Source organism: Silurus meridionalis, chromosome 25 (assembly GCF_014805685.1).
Source record: "Silurus meridionalis isolate SWU-2019-XX chromosome 25, ASM1480568v1, whole genome shotgun sequence".
Taxonomy (NCBI): Eukaryota; Metazoa; Chordata; class Actinopteri; order Siluriformes; family Siluridae; genus Silurus; species Silurus meridionalis.
Genome location: NC_060908.1, coordinates 7,507,579 through 7,527,691, shown reverse-complemented (window position 1 = coordinate 7,527,691; position 20,113 = coordinate 7,507,579). Strand labels below are relative to the sequence as shown.

The 20,113-nt window shown below is 39.2% G+C and overlaps 1 protein-coding gene across 1 annotated transcript in view; it reads left to right on the top strand.

Moving 5' to 3' along the window:
• The first annotated feature begins 12,042 nt into the window (after positions 1–12,042).
• atp2a3 (ATPase sarcoplasmic/endoplasmic reticulum Ca2+ transporting 3) overlaps positions 12,043–20,113 on the top strand; it is a 77,731-nt gene continuing 69,660 nt past the window's right edge. Inside the window, exon 1 of the mRNA XM_046838696.1 lies at positions 12,043–12,551. Coding sequence (XP_046694652.1) covers positions 12,434–12,551 — 118 coding nt within the window. The 5' untranslated portion in view covers positions 12,043–12,433. The remainder of the gene's footprint in view (positions 12,552–20,113) is intronic.

The window sequence follows — 20,113 nt, the reverse complement described above, 5'->3', positions numbered from 1 at the left end:
ACAGTATCTAAAGGACTACTCACATAAACATAAGCATCTTCTTACAAGCAAAATGTTTTCTTTGTTTGTTATTAGGCTTATATAATGTGGAGTATTTCTCTGCCTTGGTCTTGAGAGGTCTCTGCATTAACATTCATTGCAAGGCACTTATTTGCCAAGCATGCTACCTTTTTAGTGCACTTGATTATGGGCCGGGCTAATAAAAGACAGACAATCAATAGCGTACGCTGTCCTGGTAGTGCAAGTAATCAGAAGGACAACGAGGGTAATTACTGACCCTGCTGGTCTGTGGTAGTTATAGAGCCTGGATAAAGGATGCTCTGGCTTTTCTCTTAGGGGGCAATATAACATGGCTTATTCTGCGTGGCAAGGCTGATCAGCAGCAGACCAAACATGGAAACATGGTCCTTTGCTGTCTGACCCATAATGAACATGAAATAATTGATTCTCTTTCCAAGTAATAACTCAAAACCCTGTAATGCATAAGAGAAATAGATCACAGACTGATTGTCTTTATTGGTTAGACGAGTTTAGACGTTTTACTGGTTGGTTTTAACTAGTTGAACTTAGGCTAATTCATTCAGTCTTAACAAAGAGTAAGTAACATCTTGTCATGTTCAGCACAGGTTTGATATGTCCATACCCATGTATATAGAGCAAACAGTGAGAAAGCACCAACTGCCATGAAACTGGTTTGCAGTCAAATCTCTTTCAGTGAACAGTTAAGAGCTACAACAAAAAGAATATCATGTTAAAGCTTGTAGAACCCTGTCACCGCAAAGCTATATTGAATTTCCTAGTTACACAACTGCACTTTTCTAAACAATACAAAGTAACAGAAAATAATTATCAGTAATTGCATCCACCTAGATGAGGACTCTTCAAGTTTTTTCTTCAAGTTACCTGAGGGAGTTTTTCCTCACCACCTTCAACATTGGTGTACTAATTATGAATAACTTTATAGAGATACATGTATTTCTATGAAGTCTATAACATTTCTATAAAATGTATTTTTATAAAGCTGTTTTGTGGCAATAATTGTTAAAATCTCTCTATATATATAAAAATTAGGGTGTAAAATCAGATATTTATTTCTGTAAGGTTGCTATGGTATCACTAACTGTATATCTGTTTAAAACTATGATTAATACCACTCCAAGGTGACAGAGAATAAAAATGCTTGTTTACTCAATAAGGGACAGACCTTGACTGCAAAAGGAAGATTAGAAGATAATATAAAAAACAATGTTCTCCACTGAGGTAGTTGTACTGTCATCTAACATATGCTACTAATATGTCAATCATGTTTCCTTAACAGAGTACCCTTAATTATATGTAGCATGCTTGATTATAAGGTAACGACTTAAAATACATTCCAAGAACTGCTTCGAAGAAACTTGTAAAGCATCAGGAGAACAGCAGGAGCACATGTTTTATTGATGTCCGTTTCCATAAAATGGTGACGTTCCTTCCGAGATGAGGTTGTTGCTGTTTATGCTCCAGAATTGTTATGTCTAATGGGAAACATTTATTTGAATGGACGGCTTGAAGGCTTTTGAACTTTCCTACCAGCTTGATTAAAACAGAATGCTCGTATGATTCGTCAGCAAAGTGCCCCTCTCAATTTAATCTCGAATAGAGAACCTAATTAATGCAGCTGTTAAGCGACAAGTTAATCCCCGTCCCTAAAGGCTGATTCCATATAAAAAAGCTACGCTGTTCTGAAAGAGGAAAGTGTCTCCAACCAGCCAACTCCTTAAACTATTCTGAGACTCAAGCAATTTTCCGGGTGATTTTCTGAAAATGTATAATTGTCACTGAAAATATTTTTCCCATCACATTGTATATCATTTTTCACCACAAAACTGTACTTTTTTTCAGTTGTCCTGGCTTATTTGTGCGATCTTAAAAAGCTATGTAATATCTTCAATGAGACAAAAAGGATTGAACTACTGCAGCTCACTACAAAAAGTCTCATGTGTGCCATTCAACCCTTTAGGTTGATCCAGTATTAGTGGTGAAGAGTAATGAAGTAAATTCGTTACTGTACTTAAGTAGCTTTTTCTCGTATCTGTACTTTACTGAAGTATTTCCATTTAGGGAGCCTTAAACTTTACTACCTTTCAAAATCAAATATCTTACTTTTTACTCAACTACATTTTGCAAAATGTCAATCCTTTTTATTTATGACTGTATAAAAAAAGTAACTGGTCAAACCCTCAGCAAGCCACCAATCAGGGTAAAGCGCACGCTCTGTTTTAAACTTGTTTTGATTGCCGCTTGGTGGTATATACTTAGCACAAACATGCATTTTAGTGTCAGTTCAACAGCAAGCAGAACATTTTGGGAGGAATAAATAATTGAAGAAACTCCTGACCCGAACTCGTCACAACACCCATGACCTTATTTGCGGAATATTTTTTAAATAGTTGAAAAGAAGATTTTGGGGTCATGATCATTGTAATAGATATCAATCAGTGTTTGACTCAATAATTAGATTAGATTAGATTAGATTCAACTTTATTGTCATTACACATGTACAAGTACAAGGCAACGAAATGCAGTTTGGGTCTAACCAGAGTGCAATATCAGCAAGTGCAGGATATACAGTTTTTACACGATTTACATAAGTTAAATATAATTATAATATAAATATAATTCTATTAATAGATTGGTGTGATAAGAGTAACATTCGAGTCTTTTCACATGAACTGAGTTTATTTAGTAAGAGTGACAAAAGTAATAATTAGGAACATAATAGCCATAATAAATCATAACACTTTGGAAACTACATTCAAAGGCAAATACCTTTGTACTTTTACTCAAGTGAAAGTTTAAAGGCAGCACTTTTACTTTTTACTTTTACTGAATGAAAATTTTGTTTTTCTTAAAATTACTTATCTCTACTTTAATTTAAGTACATGACATGCCATCCCATTGCTACACCACCCTCACTGGCCTCCTGTAGTATTTGCATTAGATTTAAAACCCTTCTTACACACAAAAACAAAAACAGATCCCCATCTACCTGAAGTTACTTATTATACCCTGCGCTGAATCACACTGGAAGACTGGTCAGAGTGCCCATTCTGACTCCTTTCTACTTTCCTACAATGGGCACATGTGCATCAGAACTGGACCATGGAGCAATAAAGGAATGTAGTCTGGTCTGACAGATCACAGTTTCTTTCACATCATGTGCGGGTGTGTTATTTACCTGGGAAAGAGATGGCACCAAGATGCACTATAGAAAGACTGCAAGATGGCTGGTGCAGTCTGATGATCTAGGTAATGTTTTGCTGAAAAATATTAGTTCCTGGCATTCTTGTGGATGATACTTTGACATGTAACACCTACCTAAACATTGTTACAGGCAAAGTACACCTTCAGAATTCTTGTAAAATGAAGTGAGTCAGAACAGATTTAAAAGTATCAGTGGGAACTACACAATATTTGGAAGTGGTTTTAATATTGTGGTAGGGGATGTGGTAGCTTAGTGGTTAAGGCTTTGGCCTTAGAATCTGCAAACCCCATAGCTGCTCAGTATCTGCCAAATGTCATATATGTAAATGTTATGGCTGATTGGTGTAAATGAGCACTAATTTTAGAACTCCCTATTACATGTGTTTTCTTGCTGTACTAACTTCTCTTCCAATGTGTTCCTCATGAAGATTACAGAGCAGCACATCTGAATCTAAAAATCTGAATAAGGGCTTCTGCTAAATGATGTGAAATGTGGGGAAATGTGACTTGAAAAAATTTTTGTAATAGAAAACACACAAAATGTTTACTCCAGGCTTTGAGCAGCTCTAAACCCAAAGTAAACCTTATCATTATATGCGAAAAAACATGCAGTAATGATTAGATTGAATTTTTTTAAGAAGCCACACATTTAATTTATCCTAATAGATTCAATATAACCAACACTTGTTTGATGACATGCTGTTGAAGGTCCTGATTTTTGTGTTCCATCTGTTGATGCGATTCTACTGAAAAATTATCCCAGAGGTGGTTGTGAGGTATGGACACTTTGGTTTCATAACTGATTTTGCTAAACTGTTGTGTTCCAAATACAAAGTTCCTGTCCAACGTTACAAAGTAAATATATTTCCACTATGATTTCCGTCAGTTTGGTCTAGATAAATCCCACCCACTTCTTTTGGGTGCTCCAATTAGGGGTCACCACAGCGGATCATCCATCTCCATACCACCCTATGCTCTACATCTGCCTTGAAACCCAAAATGTTTAAAATGTGAAACCAGTAATATATATTTTTGCTGCATCACAGGGCAGTGCAACACACACAGTTCTGCCTTTTATTCCATTACATTAGTGCATAGATGCTAATGATTGCCTAGTGTCACTCTGACTGACAGGAGAAAGAGTGTGTGCAATCTGTTCCACTCTGAGAGTATGACCAATTTTGTCCCTTGGCTTACAATCATAGATGGCAGTAACATCAGTGACATGAGAACCTGAGTTCCAATATCTGGATTTAAACTTGTGGAATCTTCTTATGATAACGTGAGTGCATGTTATTTAAAGCCATAGAATTCATTCTATGGTTTTAAGTTACAGCTTGTTCACTATGAGTTTTAGTCTAGTTTAAAGTCACGAACAAAAGAGTCTGAGTCAAGTATAGAATAACAAGTTATAGAGTCTAAATCAGGTTCATAGTCCTAAACCAGAGGGACTAAATCAGGATAATAGTTCTAAGTCACTTGCATTGAGTCCAGACTCCCAATCTAATGACACTAAGCTGAGTCTGGAGTCCAAAGTAAAGAAGTAGTTTTGAACCTAAATCATTTTTCCGTATTTGATTGAGTCACCTTAAAAATCCTATTTGGATTGAATTTGAAATCAAAGCAAGACTAGAGTAAAATATGTTGTGATTATGATAACTAGAGTATTAAAAAGGAAGAGTATATGTTTCAGCAAACCTGAATCTCCCAATCATCCTGCACTGATTTTATTGTGAGTTTATGAAAGATGGCTTTCCCTCTGTAGGTGATGGGGGAAAAGCTTCAGCCAGCTTTACCCATCCGATGCTTGTAAATCAAGATTGGCTAATTTTCAAAATCAATATTTACCGCAGTCGCCTTCTTTTCTACACACACATAGAGCTTTACTGACAGTATAAAGCTTAGCTATCAATGACACCTGCTATCCTTAAATCCCTCACTTGCTCTCATTCACACACTCTTTCTTTTTCTCTCTGTCTGAATCCATTTTATTGCCTGCATCATTTTTCCCCTTACACCATTGCTATGTTTATCTTCCTCTGCTCTGGCTAATGTTCTCTATCTCATTCAACCTTTGACTGTTTTTCAGAACCATTCAGTTTTTCCCCTTTATTCTGCTACACTGCCTCACACTCTCAGTAGCTGCCTTTTCTGTTAGCAGGATCTATTTTCTTTTTTTTGCTTTTTTTGCTTTTTTTGGTTAATTTGCTTTGCCTTGTTTTAGAAAAGACTCAGCTGCACTCAAAGTAGGACTTCATTTCAATTCGTTGCACAAGTTGAACTGCAAGGCTTTGCATTAAAGTTGCATTGATCCAGACTGCCTTTATTTCACAGTCATTCAGAAACTGAAATAGAAGTAATTGTGCTGTAAATGAGAAATCATATGACCAATAATCTTTATTTAATAAGAATTTAATGCAAATAAAATAACATTTCTGTAGCACACAAACCAGGGAAGGGAATTTTATACATTTATCTATTCATGAAAAATATTTTTAAATGCAAAATAATTCACAACAGACATTAAACTTACATATATGGAATAATCCAAAGTGCCATTCCCCAGCGTCTGAGGACTACTAGTTGAAGAACGGGGTGATGACAGTGAACAAATAAGGTTCAGGCACTTTAAGGTGGGACCATGCTGCACTTTAAAATTGTGTCAATTGTTCATGGGTTTTGCTACCTGCAAGGTAATTCCTTTAGACACCTGGTGAAATTGCAGTTTCTGAAGAGCAAAGCTGCAGTGCAAAGGCGATTCCTGCTGCACAGATTCACAGATGTTTACGGTTTGTCACCATCTAATTGGTCTGATTATGTGGTATTGATTTATTGCAGTCTGTTAGGAGTATAGTGTGCATTTTTTTCAGATGCCAAGCATGACACAGATCTGATGAACTACCTGATAATTTACAAGCTTCAGCCAATGATTGTACAGTAATTTATTCATTCATTAATTCATCATCAGGAAGCGATTTATTCTGGTCAGGTTCACATTGAAACCAGCGCCTAGACATACACAGATTTGGACACACTATCCAATCCATCTTCAGGCAAGTTTTAGAACAATGAGGACACATGGAGATCTGCACAGAGAGTCACCTGAGCTCATGGTGACTCACGAGCTGTGAGGTGAAAATTGGATTACAATTTGCTACATTTATAGCAAATATATTTTATTTTCAAATTCAGATTTTTGGCAGCAAATGTCTGTTTATTCTTTTTAAACAGTAGAGAAACCAAACATTCACACAGTCTGAATGTCAGTTTACACTGTGGTGTTTAGCTACTTGAGAAAGTTTGTCTGATATGGCAAGGTCTGGCCATCTAGGGAATCCTGAAACCTTTTTTCTTACTGACAACGCACGGTCACTGGAGGCATTTAAACATCCAACTCCTACCTGTAATGCTAATATTTCACCCGGTTGTGTGGGAGCATGGAGCCTTTCTCAAGGAACTATGGAACGACCCTTGATGAAGTATCAACCCATCTCAGGGCTCAATCATTAGACATGTGGAAATGCCAATTAGCATGTCTTTGGATTAGGGGAAGGAAACCCCCCAAATGCATGTTGAACTTGCAAAAGCACACACACAAGGCAGTGGAAGGATTGGATTATTGTAAGTGAAGTTTGTGTAGTGTTTAACATACAAGTCCCTGTGAATGAGTAATGCTGTGGCCAATGAGTAGTATGGAAATAATCATAAAAGAAGGTCAGAGAAATCCCTCTGGAATACAATAACATAGAGCTGCACTAGAAAGAGTAAGAATTGTGCTTTAATGTGGCAATAAAATAATATATGGATTTGTATTGTCTATTACTCAAGAGATCTAATGCAGTTCATAACTCCAGGCAACATGCCTGAAATGTAACTCAATTGGACATGTGACTGGCAGGGTTTCAGAGGCAACATGTTTTGGAGCATGATAATTGTGGACTGTTTGAGTCCATTAGCCAATTACCAGCAGACAATGGCTGGCAATGACACATGTGTGACTCATCTTTATGAATTATCATTTCAGTCAGGTTTGCAGGTGTTTTGCAGTTCATCTCTTTGAGTACCTGTGATTTTCCTGTACTGTATTAGAACTAGCATTCGGAGTTAACGATTATGACAGACAGGTAAATGAATTTGCTGAATGAGAGGCAGGGTCGCGTTGAAATGTAATCTTTTTATGGCGAATGTGATATTGTCACATTTCTTTTTTCTGGAGAAATATGACTTTCTCGTTTTTGTCGTGCTGTTTTCATTTCTGGATATTAGAATGAAGATGATGTGGTGCTCGATCAATGTGAAGGAGTCGGTTATGTGAGAGCTGATTGGGCCACACATGGAAGATGATTGGGTCACACATTATCCAGCCCCCCACCACCACCCTCCTCCGCCTTTCTCTCTTGCTCTTTCATGCTATCTTTCATTCTTATCCACCCCCCCTCTCTCTCTCCCGCTCGCTCTCTCTCCTCATCTTCTATTCTTGTCAGGTAGACTAGCAGACAGCACACTGGCATCTCTTGGTACCATCCTGTGAAATTGCTGCGTCATGGATGCAGTTTGTTGAGAATGTATGTGTGTGTGTGTGTGTGTGTGTGTGTGTGTGTGTGTGTGTGTTTGGGAGACTGTAAAAGACAAAAAGGCTGCCTTTGTTCTAACACCCTCTAAGCACATAGTCTATTTTGATTCTCCTCTAATCCCTAACTGTGGACCCCTACAGTGCCTCTCTCTCTCTCTCTCTCTCTCTCTCTCTCTCTCTCTTTTTCTCTCTCTTTCCCCCTTTCTCTCTCTCTCTTTCTCTCTCTGCTTTGTCAGGTTCATCTGCTCTGTTCTGACGGCTGTTCTCACTCCAGATCTCCTTGAGTCAAAGTCAATGGCTGAAACACAGCACGAAACCTTTAAAACAGATGACTGGCGATCCAGACAGACACAGAGGCTACGAGCCACATACAGAATAAAAGACTCTTTTTTTTAAAACACTGCAACTATCAGAAATATGATCATTTTCCAGACAGCCATCTGTAAGTAGACAACATAATTGGAAAATAAACGGTAAAAAGAGACAGGTGATCATTTGTTGCATGATATATGAAAACACATTAAAAAAAAAAAAGAGAGAAAAACCTTCATTTGACCCCAGCACCCCATTTGCTGAGAATCCAAATAGAAGAATATACAAATAGGAGAATGTGCTATTACACTTTCAGAGGAACCTGGCCTGATTTCCATAATGCAAAGTGAGAGAGAGACCTGGGGTGAAGGCAAATGTAGCCAGGATGCACTCAAGACAGAATGGAAACTCTGTGTCTGGACTCAGACAGGCACACATTGTGTGCCAGTGAGGTAAAACAACACACACACACACACACACACACACACACACACACACACACACACACACACACACAAACATACAGAATCACCATGTAGAGAAGGAGAATTTTCTCTCTTTTTGCAAGCACACGTTAGCATCCAAGGATTGCTTTTTTCAGACATAGTGGTCATGACAGGGTGCCAATACTTATATCATCCCCTATACATAGCATCTACTACATTTTATGCATGTAAGTCAAACACTTCACTCTTATACAGAGCATTTTATACCTGCTAATATCCTGGAAAATTTTATGACCAGGAAGATGAGGTTGTCCATCAGCTTGCATTATTGCACAAATAAACATCTGGTCTCTTCCAGGATGAAGGCTGATATTAACAGTAACAGACACAGCAGCATGTTAAAAATGACATTATAGAACTACTGTATTGCAATTAAGACATTTTCTGACTCAGTGACATCTTCTAATCTAACATTGCATTAACTAAGCCAGCTTTATTCTGATAGAAATCTCAGAGTCACTTGAGGCCTGGACCTTCATTTGCTTGTCACCAAAAAGTGATTTGAATGTAACCTAGGTGAAAAGCAGAAGGCTGACTTAAGGTGTATCTACACCTAGGCAATACATTTGCCTGTAAAACAAAGCTACCCAAAGTACAGTGAAATGAGTATTCACTCGTTCTTTTTGGCTGTATTTTGGCTGACATAAAGCTAGAGCAAGAAACCTCGGACTCAGAGAAGGGTGACTTACACGAAGTGAAAGTTTTTATTGACCTGAATAGAAGTAGGAGAACCTGTTCACTTTTCTGTGACTTTCTTAGATAAATATAGTACACAAAGTATGAGCAAGCACAATAGTTGGGGTAAAAGTAGAAAGTAGGATACACATGCATTAGAGACGTCAGAGAAAATCAAAAATGCAGCGCATATAAGTGGTGTCAAATCAGCAGATTTCATGCAGAAGACAAAGAAATAATAATGTACTTCTTGGAAAGCTTGTTCTATGCGCGTGAATTATTTTATTTATTTTTTTCATTTTGTAAACTCTAGAGGACTGTTCTGTGGTGAAGACGTTCTAAAAAGATGCTTTGCTGGAGTGATTTGTAAGAGTTATAATAATAACGGTGCAGTAACAGTGTTCTTTTCTCATATAGAATGAACTTACCTCTTCATTAGGCCTTGTGTATATTATCCAGAGGTTCAAGTATTTGGACTATTTATAGACTTTGCAGAGGATAAGAGGACAAACTGTGATGAAAAAGAAAACTAGAGCACCCTGTTCCTAATCCACATTTTCCTCTCTACAGTGCCCAGCTATGCGGTGCCCTGCTACCTGGCTACTTCGCTGCGGAATGTACCAGAACTTCAGTTTAACCTGCTTAATTTCTTTAAACCATAACCCTAATGAAATCACTCATTCTAGAGCAAAGAATACAGTAGATTGAATCCGAGTGTCTAGTCCAAAAGATGCAATCAGGATTTTTGGGTACGTGTATGGAACCATCCCATTTGTTCCCATTTGTTTATCTTTTTTGAGGTTACAACGTTCAGTTTCAGATATGACTGTTTTTTACACAAAAATGTGTAAACAAAAATGTCCCTCTGAAGAAACTATATATGCACTGTTACCCAGTGGAATTAATTCACCAACATCCACGTGGCAAAAAGACAATCCAGCATTAATTCAGCAGCCCACACTGTGCCATACTCGAATGATGCTCCTGTTGCCACTCACAAGACATTGCACTGACATCATGTCCCAATTTCTTCAAATTTTGTCAGGAACATTCGCTGTCATTTTGTGGCATTTAGTGGAAAGCTAATTTAGACGAACAACATTGAAAAGATGTAGCGGTGAACAATGCATACTAGCATATTAGACAAACTGGATGGTAGTGTGAATTTTGATGCTATAGCTAAAAGTCCAGTATTGTATCCTGATAATAATAATAATAAGAAGAAGAGAAAATAAATAATAAGAAATGCTTTCAATTCAAATTGATCAACCATATTGCCCTCAGACAAGGTTGTTATCCATCATGTATGTATACTTAATGATTAAAGCACAAATGTGTTCATTTTTTATAGATAAATGCTATAGGATGTCGTGTGATTGATGCCAGAATTTGAAGAGGGCTTGATACCATTGTGACAAACATAAAACACTAAGAGACAAAATGTATGGCTACGTATCAAGATATACCAATATCCAATTTTTATTCACATTCCTATTACAGTTGTTTCCATATAGTAACATACATACAGAGTAGATTGAAAACAAGTACTATACTATGTCCTTGACACTCCAGTGGTACGCTCTAAGGTATAACCTGTACCCTGTAGGTATACATCCTCAACATGGTAACTTCACCGTAATATACCATTGAAATTATTTCATTGACATGATTGCACAAGACCACTGAATGGACATTCGGGGTCACTCAGACAAGGATGAGCTCCCTTTTAAGTCTGGTTCCTCTTCATACCCTCTCAGGGAGGTTTCCTTGCTTGTTTCGCCACTGGCTCACTCGTTAAGGATAAACATCAGTGAATGATGTTAAAATGTATATTTGTAATTTGTTTATTTGTGTGAAGCTGCTCTGGGATGCTGTCAATTGTTAAAAGTGCTTTAAAAATTAAGTTTGGATTAACTCCCTTTCCGAGGTGATCTAATTATATAAAGCTAAACTTTTAGCCACCTTTGCAGTTAAAAGGTTCACAGTAAAATGATAAAGGTGTTGTTTTAAATGCACCAGTACAGTTTAAAACCCTTTGAGATTAGATGTTGTTGACCCCTAGTAATGAGTTAAAATTCAATATCCAGTATTTTACAGTGTGTCCATAGAATAAAATAGAACTACAATAGATCTTAGAATATTCAATTTTTAGACTTGGTTTTGAAACTTGTGTTCGTTTGCATTCGAAAACTGTAGAAAGAAGCGTGAGGGATTTTGGGGTTTTGGAGGGGGAACTGCAGAGCAGCGTTTACAGGAAGAAGGCTGCAAAGAGCTCCGCGCGCGCGCACACACAGCACGCGCGGCGCCCGAGAACGCGGCTCGAGAATTTGCGCGTGGCCGAAATTTTACGTCTCCGACGCGCGAATCCAAAGCGCACGCCCGGGCGTAAAATTTCGGCCACGCGCAAATTCCGGCGCGCGCTGCTCATATCGACAGCTTTCCGTGTACAAACACGCATTATAGAAAATAAAATTCTGGCAAAAAAACAAACAAACTAACAACAAAAAACAACAACAAAAAAACCCCGAACGATATATACGTAAATATACACGTATATACAAATAATAATTGAGTGATAGGTGAAATGTTGAATGAATTCGCCGCCTCAGCCAATAGGAGCGCGCAGACACTCAGGGTATATAATTCACACTATTGTTATAAGTATGTGGAAAATAGGGCGCACCGCATTACCGCGGTATACTGCTTAGTAAAGGAGTGGAGTAGTATGCGGTTTCAGATACATCCGCTCTCAAAAAGAGAGAGAGAGACAGTCGGGCGGAACCCGGTACCGAAGCGCACCTTCCTACAGTACTAAGGGAAGCGCTCAGGGTCAGTACGACGAAGGAAAGAGGAGGAGGAGTAGAGAAAGAGAGAGAGAGAGAGAGAGAGAGAGAGAGAGAGAGAGGGAGGACGGTTTGAAAGCGAACGGCTCGCAGAAGGGGCAGGTGGAAGTCAACGCCGACCCACCTCCGCTTGGCGGTCTAGAACGGACCTCGGTGGAAAACCGGTTTCATTTTCATTAGAAACTATTCAATAAACAGGAGAATACACACACACCCACACACACCAAACTACATGCATTTCGGTTGTTTTTAGGCAGTCACTATTTTTTTCGAGAAGAGAAATGGAAAACTCTCACACTAAATCCGCGTCCGAAGTTTTGCTTCACTTCGAGGTGAACGAGAACAACGGACTGACCCAGGAACAAGTCCGGACCAATTGGGAGAAATATGGACCGAACGGTGAGTTCACCTGAGTCTCAATTCAGTGGAAACTCAATAAGAGAGAGAAAAATGCTGAGGAATTTCTGTTGAATAAACTGATGGGGTTTTAATGGAGAACTTTGTAATGGTGTGTGTGCTGAGGTTGACTGCAGGTTTTACACGCGGTGTTCATGAGACCCTGCAGGAGGTTTGAGGAGCTCAGGTGTGGTGCTGGGTTGAAATTCAGACTCACATTTGTGTGAAATTTTTGAGATATTTTGGGGATTATTTCCTACACATGTCGTGCCTTACAGAATATCTCGTGTTTTTTCACCTGAGCAGCCTACCTGCTTTTATGCAAATTTTCGCACAAGCCCCGCCCCTTTTCATCTCCTAAAAAGCCATCACACGCAACTTCATCGTTTGCACAATGCAGGTCACGTGGAACAACATAAAGGTTGAACTTAAAAAAAAAAATATATAAATAATATTTCATAATTTTTTTATTTATAAGAAATAAATCCGCTTTAGTTAAATCCTCAAATGTTAGTCTTGTTTCTTTTGTTTTTGTTTTGTGTACCTCACTGTCACCTCAGGGTCTTCAGGGTCTCCGGGTTTCCTCAGGGTTTTCTGGTTTCCTCATAAAACCTTTATGCATTATGGATGGCTGGTACAGGCTTGAAACCTTTTGCTATTTTGTGGTGTGTTTTTTGTGGTCGCTATATAACTTTTTATTCACATCAATGTGCAACAGAAACGCCATGATTCGTAATCGGACCACGTCTGGGAAGCAGAAATATATATATATATATATATATATATATATATATATATATATATATATATTTATTTATTTAATAAAAATAAAATATTTTTGTGCATATAATGTTTGAAAAGTGCAACAAGTGTTGCTGCAAAACATTCAGATAGTAAATAAATGCTGTTTTTTTTATTTAGAAATAATCAAATATATCATCAGTACAAAAATGGTTGATCCGTTTTTATCATATGTATGATACGATATAGTACAGTCCAAACACGGCACGGATCATAGATGAATGAATGAGTGATCAAATAGATTTATTGTGATCGAAAGTTGTTGCTTTGTTTAAAAAAAAAAAAAAAAGCTGCAACAAAATATCAATTATCAACACCTGAAGACTTTTTAATGCTCGATTTTCCGGTTGAATGATGTGTTTATTTTGAAACCTAGCAAAAAAAAAAAGAGTCTGCATTACAAAAAATCGAATAGGAGGGAATATTTGGTACAAAGTAAATTGTTGCTTATGGTCTAAATACTCACTTATTTGTAAAGTCACATGCTGACAATTTCAACATGGCATTTATATATTGCTTTAGTCAGAAATATAATGTTACTCCACCCCATCCTGTCATTGAAGCCTGTCTCAATTCGACAAGTATCATCAACTGTAGCATGTAAATGTCTCACGATTCTCTTTCAAGATGTCTGCCGGTGCCAGTGTGTGCTGTGTATTATAAAAAACCAATGACTTCAGTCTGTGCTGTAGCCTGTGTTTCTCGAGTGTATGCTAACTACTTCATTCATCCGACTGTCACTGAGGCTCCAAGCAGGATTAAAATTAGAATTTCAAACACTATGCATTGCAGGCAAATGTCTTTCGATGCCAGTTTCATTCACAGGTTCCTTGTTTGATGAGATTCAGGGCGGCCTTGTAATTTGGATGTCGATTACAGGGTTTTTTCTTTAAACAGGTGGACTACCTACGCAGCCAGTGGGAGGAAGTAGTTATGCGCTATGGTTGGACAGTAAGGCTAGTGGTTTTCCTGTTTTATCACGACTAGTTTCAAAGCAAAAGGCCGGCATGAAGACACAGTCTGATTAAGTGGAACACTTTCAAGCGACAGGATTGCATAACGCCCTCTCGCTCTAAGAACGCAGGTAAAAGCACACGCGGCTAAACCGTAACCGCTTTCCGTAACTCCCAGAACCGCAGAAGTCTCTGATGACGCGTAGGTACGGGGACAGCGAAAGAGAATTGTCTTAACACGTGAGAAATGACTGGATAATGCACCTGCGACCAGCGCTGCAGGCGCGAAAAAAAAAAAAAAAAACTTGAGCAACTTGTTTTCCACTTCCTCAAGAGAAAGAGAGACATAAAGCACGCTCAAGAGAAACACCATGTTTCAGGTTACATACGTGGCCCTCGGTGCCGTCACTGCGAGTTTCCCATCTGCACTTCCACTATAAGTATTTGTCTGCGTTCTCGCATTACAGAGCCGGCCTTAAAAGCAGCCGTTGCAAAACATGGATCAGGGTGAAGTGTTTGCGTTGCGCTGTGGTCGCGTTGTCCGAGTGCTTGATGAAATTTGCACGTCGTAAAAACAGTTCTTTGGTGGTCAGAAGGTGCGATTAATTTCCATTGCTACCAAGTTCCTTCGTTTAAAAGCCACCAATCAGAGGACGGGATAAGAGCATGCAAAAATGTTTGACACAGTCCCAGAAAGACGCAAACGTGCTAATGGACAGACGCCAAGTCCTTATTAACTCCCGTTCACTCGCCTGCGTGAAGAATGTTTACGCTTATGCGACCATTTAGCGATAACAGGTCTGACGTTGTCTAATGACGGTGTGTAATGATAAGATTGTATTGGGATCATGTCGTAATAGTCTTTAGGGTTTAATCTGGCGCAATAGTAAATGCAGTCCTGCGTATGGAGAGTAGTGTCGGAGCTTTGAGAAGGTGCGAGTGCGAGTACAGCTGTGGGTGTGATCCTGCAGTCAGAAATAAATACATGATTAATAAAAAGTGTTATGTGGTTTACAAGTGGTGTTTTTGAGTGTTTTGAGATGGTGAGAGGGAGTGTTGAGTGTTGTTTTTCGTAGGTGTGTGTAGTAAATCAGGCATGAAGTTGTCGGCCTTGCAAGGGTTTATGCTTTCTGCCTTTCTCGCTCCCTTTGTTTATTTATTTATTTATTTATTTATTTTTGTTGAGAGGATTAGGGTTCAGCTAAGGCAGCTAGCTCACTCAGCTAACTGACTGAATGAACAGGAGCATGCACGAGGTATTAGTTTTTCTTTGATAGATCATCTCCGAGCATCTCACCGGCCATTCAGGCCGTGATGACTTCATGGAAAAAAACGCCATCTCGTAGCTGATAGTGTCGCTTTCACTCTGAGCTGTCAACTTCCTGCCTGGTGCGTTGCAGACAAACCACAAGGGAATACCCTCAGCCCTTCTTTACGTTCACTCAAGAAACCACTGCTTCTAGTTGAGTTTGCTCAAAACTAGAAGCCTGAACAACTTTATCTTCTGCAATAAATTATTTTCTCTATTTTTAAGGGGGGGGTGTTAGGTATGTACAATACTGTATCTCTCACCATGTTGGTTATGAATGGTGAAAAATAATGAACAGTTTGTACCACAAGGGCATGGCTTTTTTATGTTTTAGTACTTAGCCTATTTGCATAATGCACGCTCGTTTCATTTTTTATTTAAAAACATTTTTTTATAAGGTTTTGATGGATGTTTGCTGTTGTCAGGACTTGTTTATATGCATGCGGTTTGAATTCCTGAGTGCTCGGGGTGAGACAGTGAGGGAAAATAGAGGGAGATGCGTGTGTGTATGTATGTGTGTGTGTGTGTGTGTGTATGTGTATGTGTGTATGTGTGTATGTGTGTATGTGTGTATGTGTGTGTGTGTGTGTGTGTGTGTGTGTGTGTGTGTGTGTGTGGATGTGTGGATGTGTGGATGGAAAGCAGTTCTGTCCCAAACCCTTTAGTGATTACTCTGTAACAGCCTGACACATCATTAAAAGCAGGACTGTTTTGTTTACGATTAATCATTTTATTTATTTATTTTTTTCACATTGGCATCCATCTGTCTATTTACCACCTCTGTGTGTTTCCAGGTATTTGCCAACCTGTCAGACACAGTGTGAATTCACATCCAGGGCTGCTTCTCAAATTATATATTTACACACACGTACATTATATATATGTTTTTTTTCAAATAAAGTTAGCAAAACTCTTCACACTAATAAACATGGGCAGTAAAAGCAATCTAATCAAAGACTATATTTGCTGAACAGGAAAAGTGGCTGCTTTTGGATCCCCTAATGCATTGTCGAGCGGAAGGGGAGGGGCCTGAAACCGAACTCGAGCATTAGCGCCTTTCGCGGCGCTGCCCGATCACATCTCGTAATAGACAAAGTGCTTTTGATTAAAATAAACAATACACATAGTACAGTGTGTTTGGGCTCACAAACATTTGAAAGCTTCTGTTTCAGACCCCTGTTAGAAATCTGACGAAAGCTCAACGTGGTTTATAACCAACTGAAACTTCATGTTTCTCTGATTTGCTCTGTTATAAGAATTTAGGGATTGTGAAATGGTTCAAACATCACAGATTAGAGAAAAGATGAGGGCCCTGGAATTGTTAGAAGGTGACCTTCCTGCCGCTTTCTTAGTTGTTTAAAATCATTTCAATAGAAAGCACGATTGTAGAAAGCTGCTAAGTAATAACTTTTCTTTGCTCGTTGATTATTTTTCATAAACAGCACGTCGGTATTGTATTGCGCAGCGGTGCGATGGTGTAGCAGGAAATAAGCCCCAGATCGCTATCTGTAGCTTTCAAAGTACAGTACGCATTAGTCTCTGAAAGCAGAACATGGGCTCAAGCAGAAGCAGAACAGCCCCAGTTGAAGTGTTTTGACTGTAACCATGGTCTTATTGTTATATAAGACTTCGTCTTTTCGAACACCACACTCGCTGAAACACTCTGACGGGTATTAGATCTCTTACAGCTGTGCAAAATGTCAGATGGCTGACTTCTTTAGCCTGTTATCTTGAATTACCTGTGTCTGTGCTAAGCCTCTTCACTCCTGCGGTCTGTGATGAAGGCCTGAGCTGAAGGCCTGAGCTGATATCTTTATTTCTCTGCTCTACACTGTCCCCAAATCCCATTTTCTTTTTCCTTTGATGCTGTGGATCGTGTTGCTTTGCTGATTGGTTTTAGTCATTGCCAATTTAGACGTATCAGGCACCAATCAAACAACAGCTAGGAACCAGGAAAAGGGTGAAGACCTTCACGTGCATCCTTTGAGCACATACCGTATCAGGATGTTACACACCCGGAGGAAAGTAATATCTACTGTACTCTGTTCCACATACACAAGCTTACAAACACCCATCGCTGTGATGGATACACACTAAAAGCATAGACATTTTTGCATAGTCATTTTTTCCCCTAAAACCATAGCCATTTTTTTCCCTTGGACCAGCTGAATGAGAGTGCAGACACTTTGCTAACATTATTTTTGTTTGTACCTGGCTATGATATGTTTTTCGCCCATTTAGTTGTTTCTTCAAGATATCGACAGACTACGAGCCTTTTTATGTCTCTCAATCAAATAAAATCCTCTAATATTCATCTAATATAGTTGCAAATAGCGCACCCTAAAGGGTCGAGGAACGGCAGGAGCCGGCGAGACAGTCAGCCTTGAATGCAAAATATTAAGCTCTTGCTAAGATGTTGCCTCATGTCCTGTTTTCAGTAACTTGTTTGGTAACACCTAATGTTGCTGAATGTTGTCTGACATTCATATTATCATTATGGTGAGAGGCTTTTCCCCCCCCTTTCCTTCCTACTTGGTTACAGCCAACTTTGAGAGTTATGAATGAACCGTCCCACGTTGGACAAAGTTGGTGTCGAGTTTGAGGCATCCAGTATGCAGGACGGTTACATCATAGTATCCACTGTCGGTTTGCGCTTTTATTGCGAACGCGTATCCAGATCTACTCGTCGGTGGTGCGAGAGCTTGAGTACAGTAGCATGCGATAGAACTGCTGTGTACGTAGCTGAGACCGTCCTCTATTACTGTGCAACATTTTATAAAACAGAAAGACGGTGTTCTAAAGTTTGCCATGAAATTCATCATTTCCATACATTTCCATACAGTGCTATTAGGGTTGGTATGCGAATTTGGTGCTTGGGCCCCTAATGATCTCAAAGCATTACCAGACATTTTTATGTTTATTTCTTTCCCAACTTATTATAAGCCGAAAGCTGAACTTCAGAGGTATAGATACTGTCTTGTGGAATTTTTCTTTATTGAAAGTAACTGTTAAAAAAAGAAATGTATCTATCTCAAGTATCACCTGCATGGCTGACCAGAGCCGTGATTCTGTCTCCTTGTGTTATGGGATGTCCCTTTATCTTCTTTCTCTGCTCGTCTCGACTGAGTAAAACTTGTGCAAAAGGGCATTTACACCTCTATCCTGGTGCTGCTGAGACGCACAGTGTGAAGCGACCATGTGTTAGAGGAAGCAGAAGTTCTTTTCGAATACAGACTCATTGTAAAGGCAGAGTGTCGTGTAACCTTCTGCATGTAGGACATGATTATGGTGTTGTTTTGGTGATGATACCGTATAGCTGCTTCTTACCACGGTCACTCTTTATTAGTGGCGGCTCTCTGCAGCGAGTCGAGCGACCACATCTGCGTCGCTGCTGCTCAATGATAAGGAGTGTTAAAGGAGGGAAGACGGAAGTTGTGCAGAGGCTTGCGGTGTTTGTTATGCCGCGGTTGCAACTCATTTCGGGTTCCAACGCCTCAACAGACAAGCTGCAATCCCTCTCTTTTCTGCTTCACGGAGGAACCTGCTGTGTTTATATGATTATATTTGGGTTTTTGTTATTTATTTCCTTCTGTATTTCGGCCCTGTTTAAATTAGGCGTGCATGTGTGCGAACTTGTCACTCATTTCTGCTTCTCACCTCCCACCTCGGCAGCCATTAACACCTCCCCCTGGCAGACTGTTAACTTACTCCGTGTGTGTTTCTGCAGCCGAGCATGAGCAAGAGCAAGAGCAAGGCTGCAGCATGGGGTGTATGTGTGTTTGAGAGAGAAAGTGATGCATCGCACTTTTGTGGCAGAAGTCGTCGTGTGTAATGAAGTGCGATGTAGCAGAAATAATGTGTTGCGATACTGTGGAAGATGTTTTTCAAATCCCTGATATGTTTCACAGTGTTTATTTATCATGGCCTACATGGATCGTATTTCCATACTGAGATATTCAAATAACTTCCTTTTTTTTTTCTGACGTATTCGCGTGAGTTCGACAAATGCCAATCATCATTCGTCAAGTGCAAAGCGTCATTAAATGCCATAAACGGTAACACACAGGGCTGAACATTACAAAATGATGTAATGCACCGTACTCTAAACCTCCCAGTAATGCAGTTTAACAACTGTCAACTGCAATACAATACCAGTACAATTCCACAGACACGAGTCATAGGGTGCCATTACTTTCGCCCTAGTTGATTGCCTCGTCATATTTATCTTAGTCTTCGGATAGTCCAAGTCATTTAAATATCAAATGACAGATTGGATGGACGAAAGACACCTGAACATAAGATCCATATGTGTTTTTTGGACATCCCATTCAACATAGTCTCCATCTACTGTTGCTCTGGGCAGATGTTCCACTAGATTATGAAATGTGCTTCTGGACATTTGTGTTTATTCACCCACAAGGGTGTTGGTAAATCCAGGTATTATTGTGGGCGAGGAGGCCTGTGGTGCAGTCACTGTTCCAATTCATCCGAAAGCTGTTCAG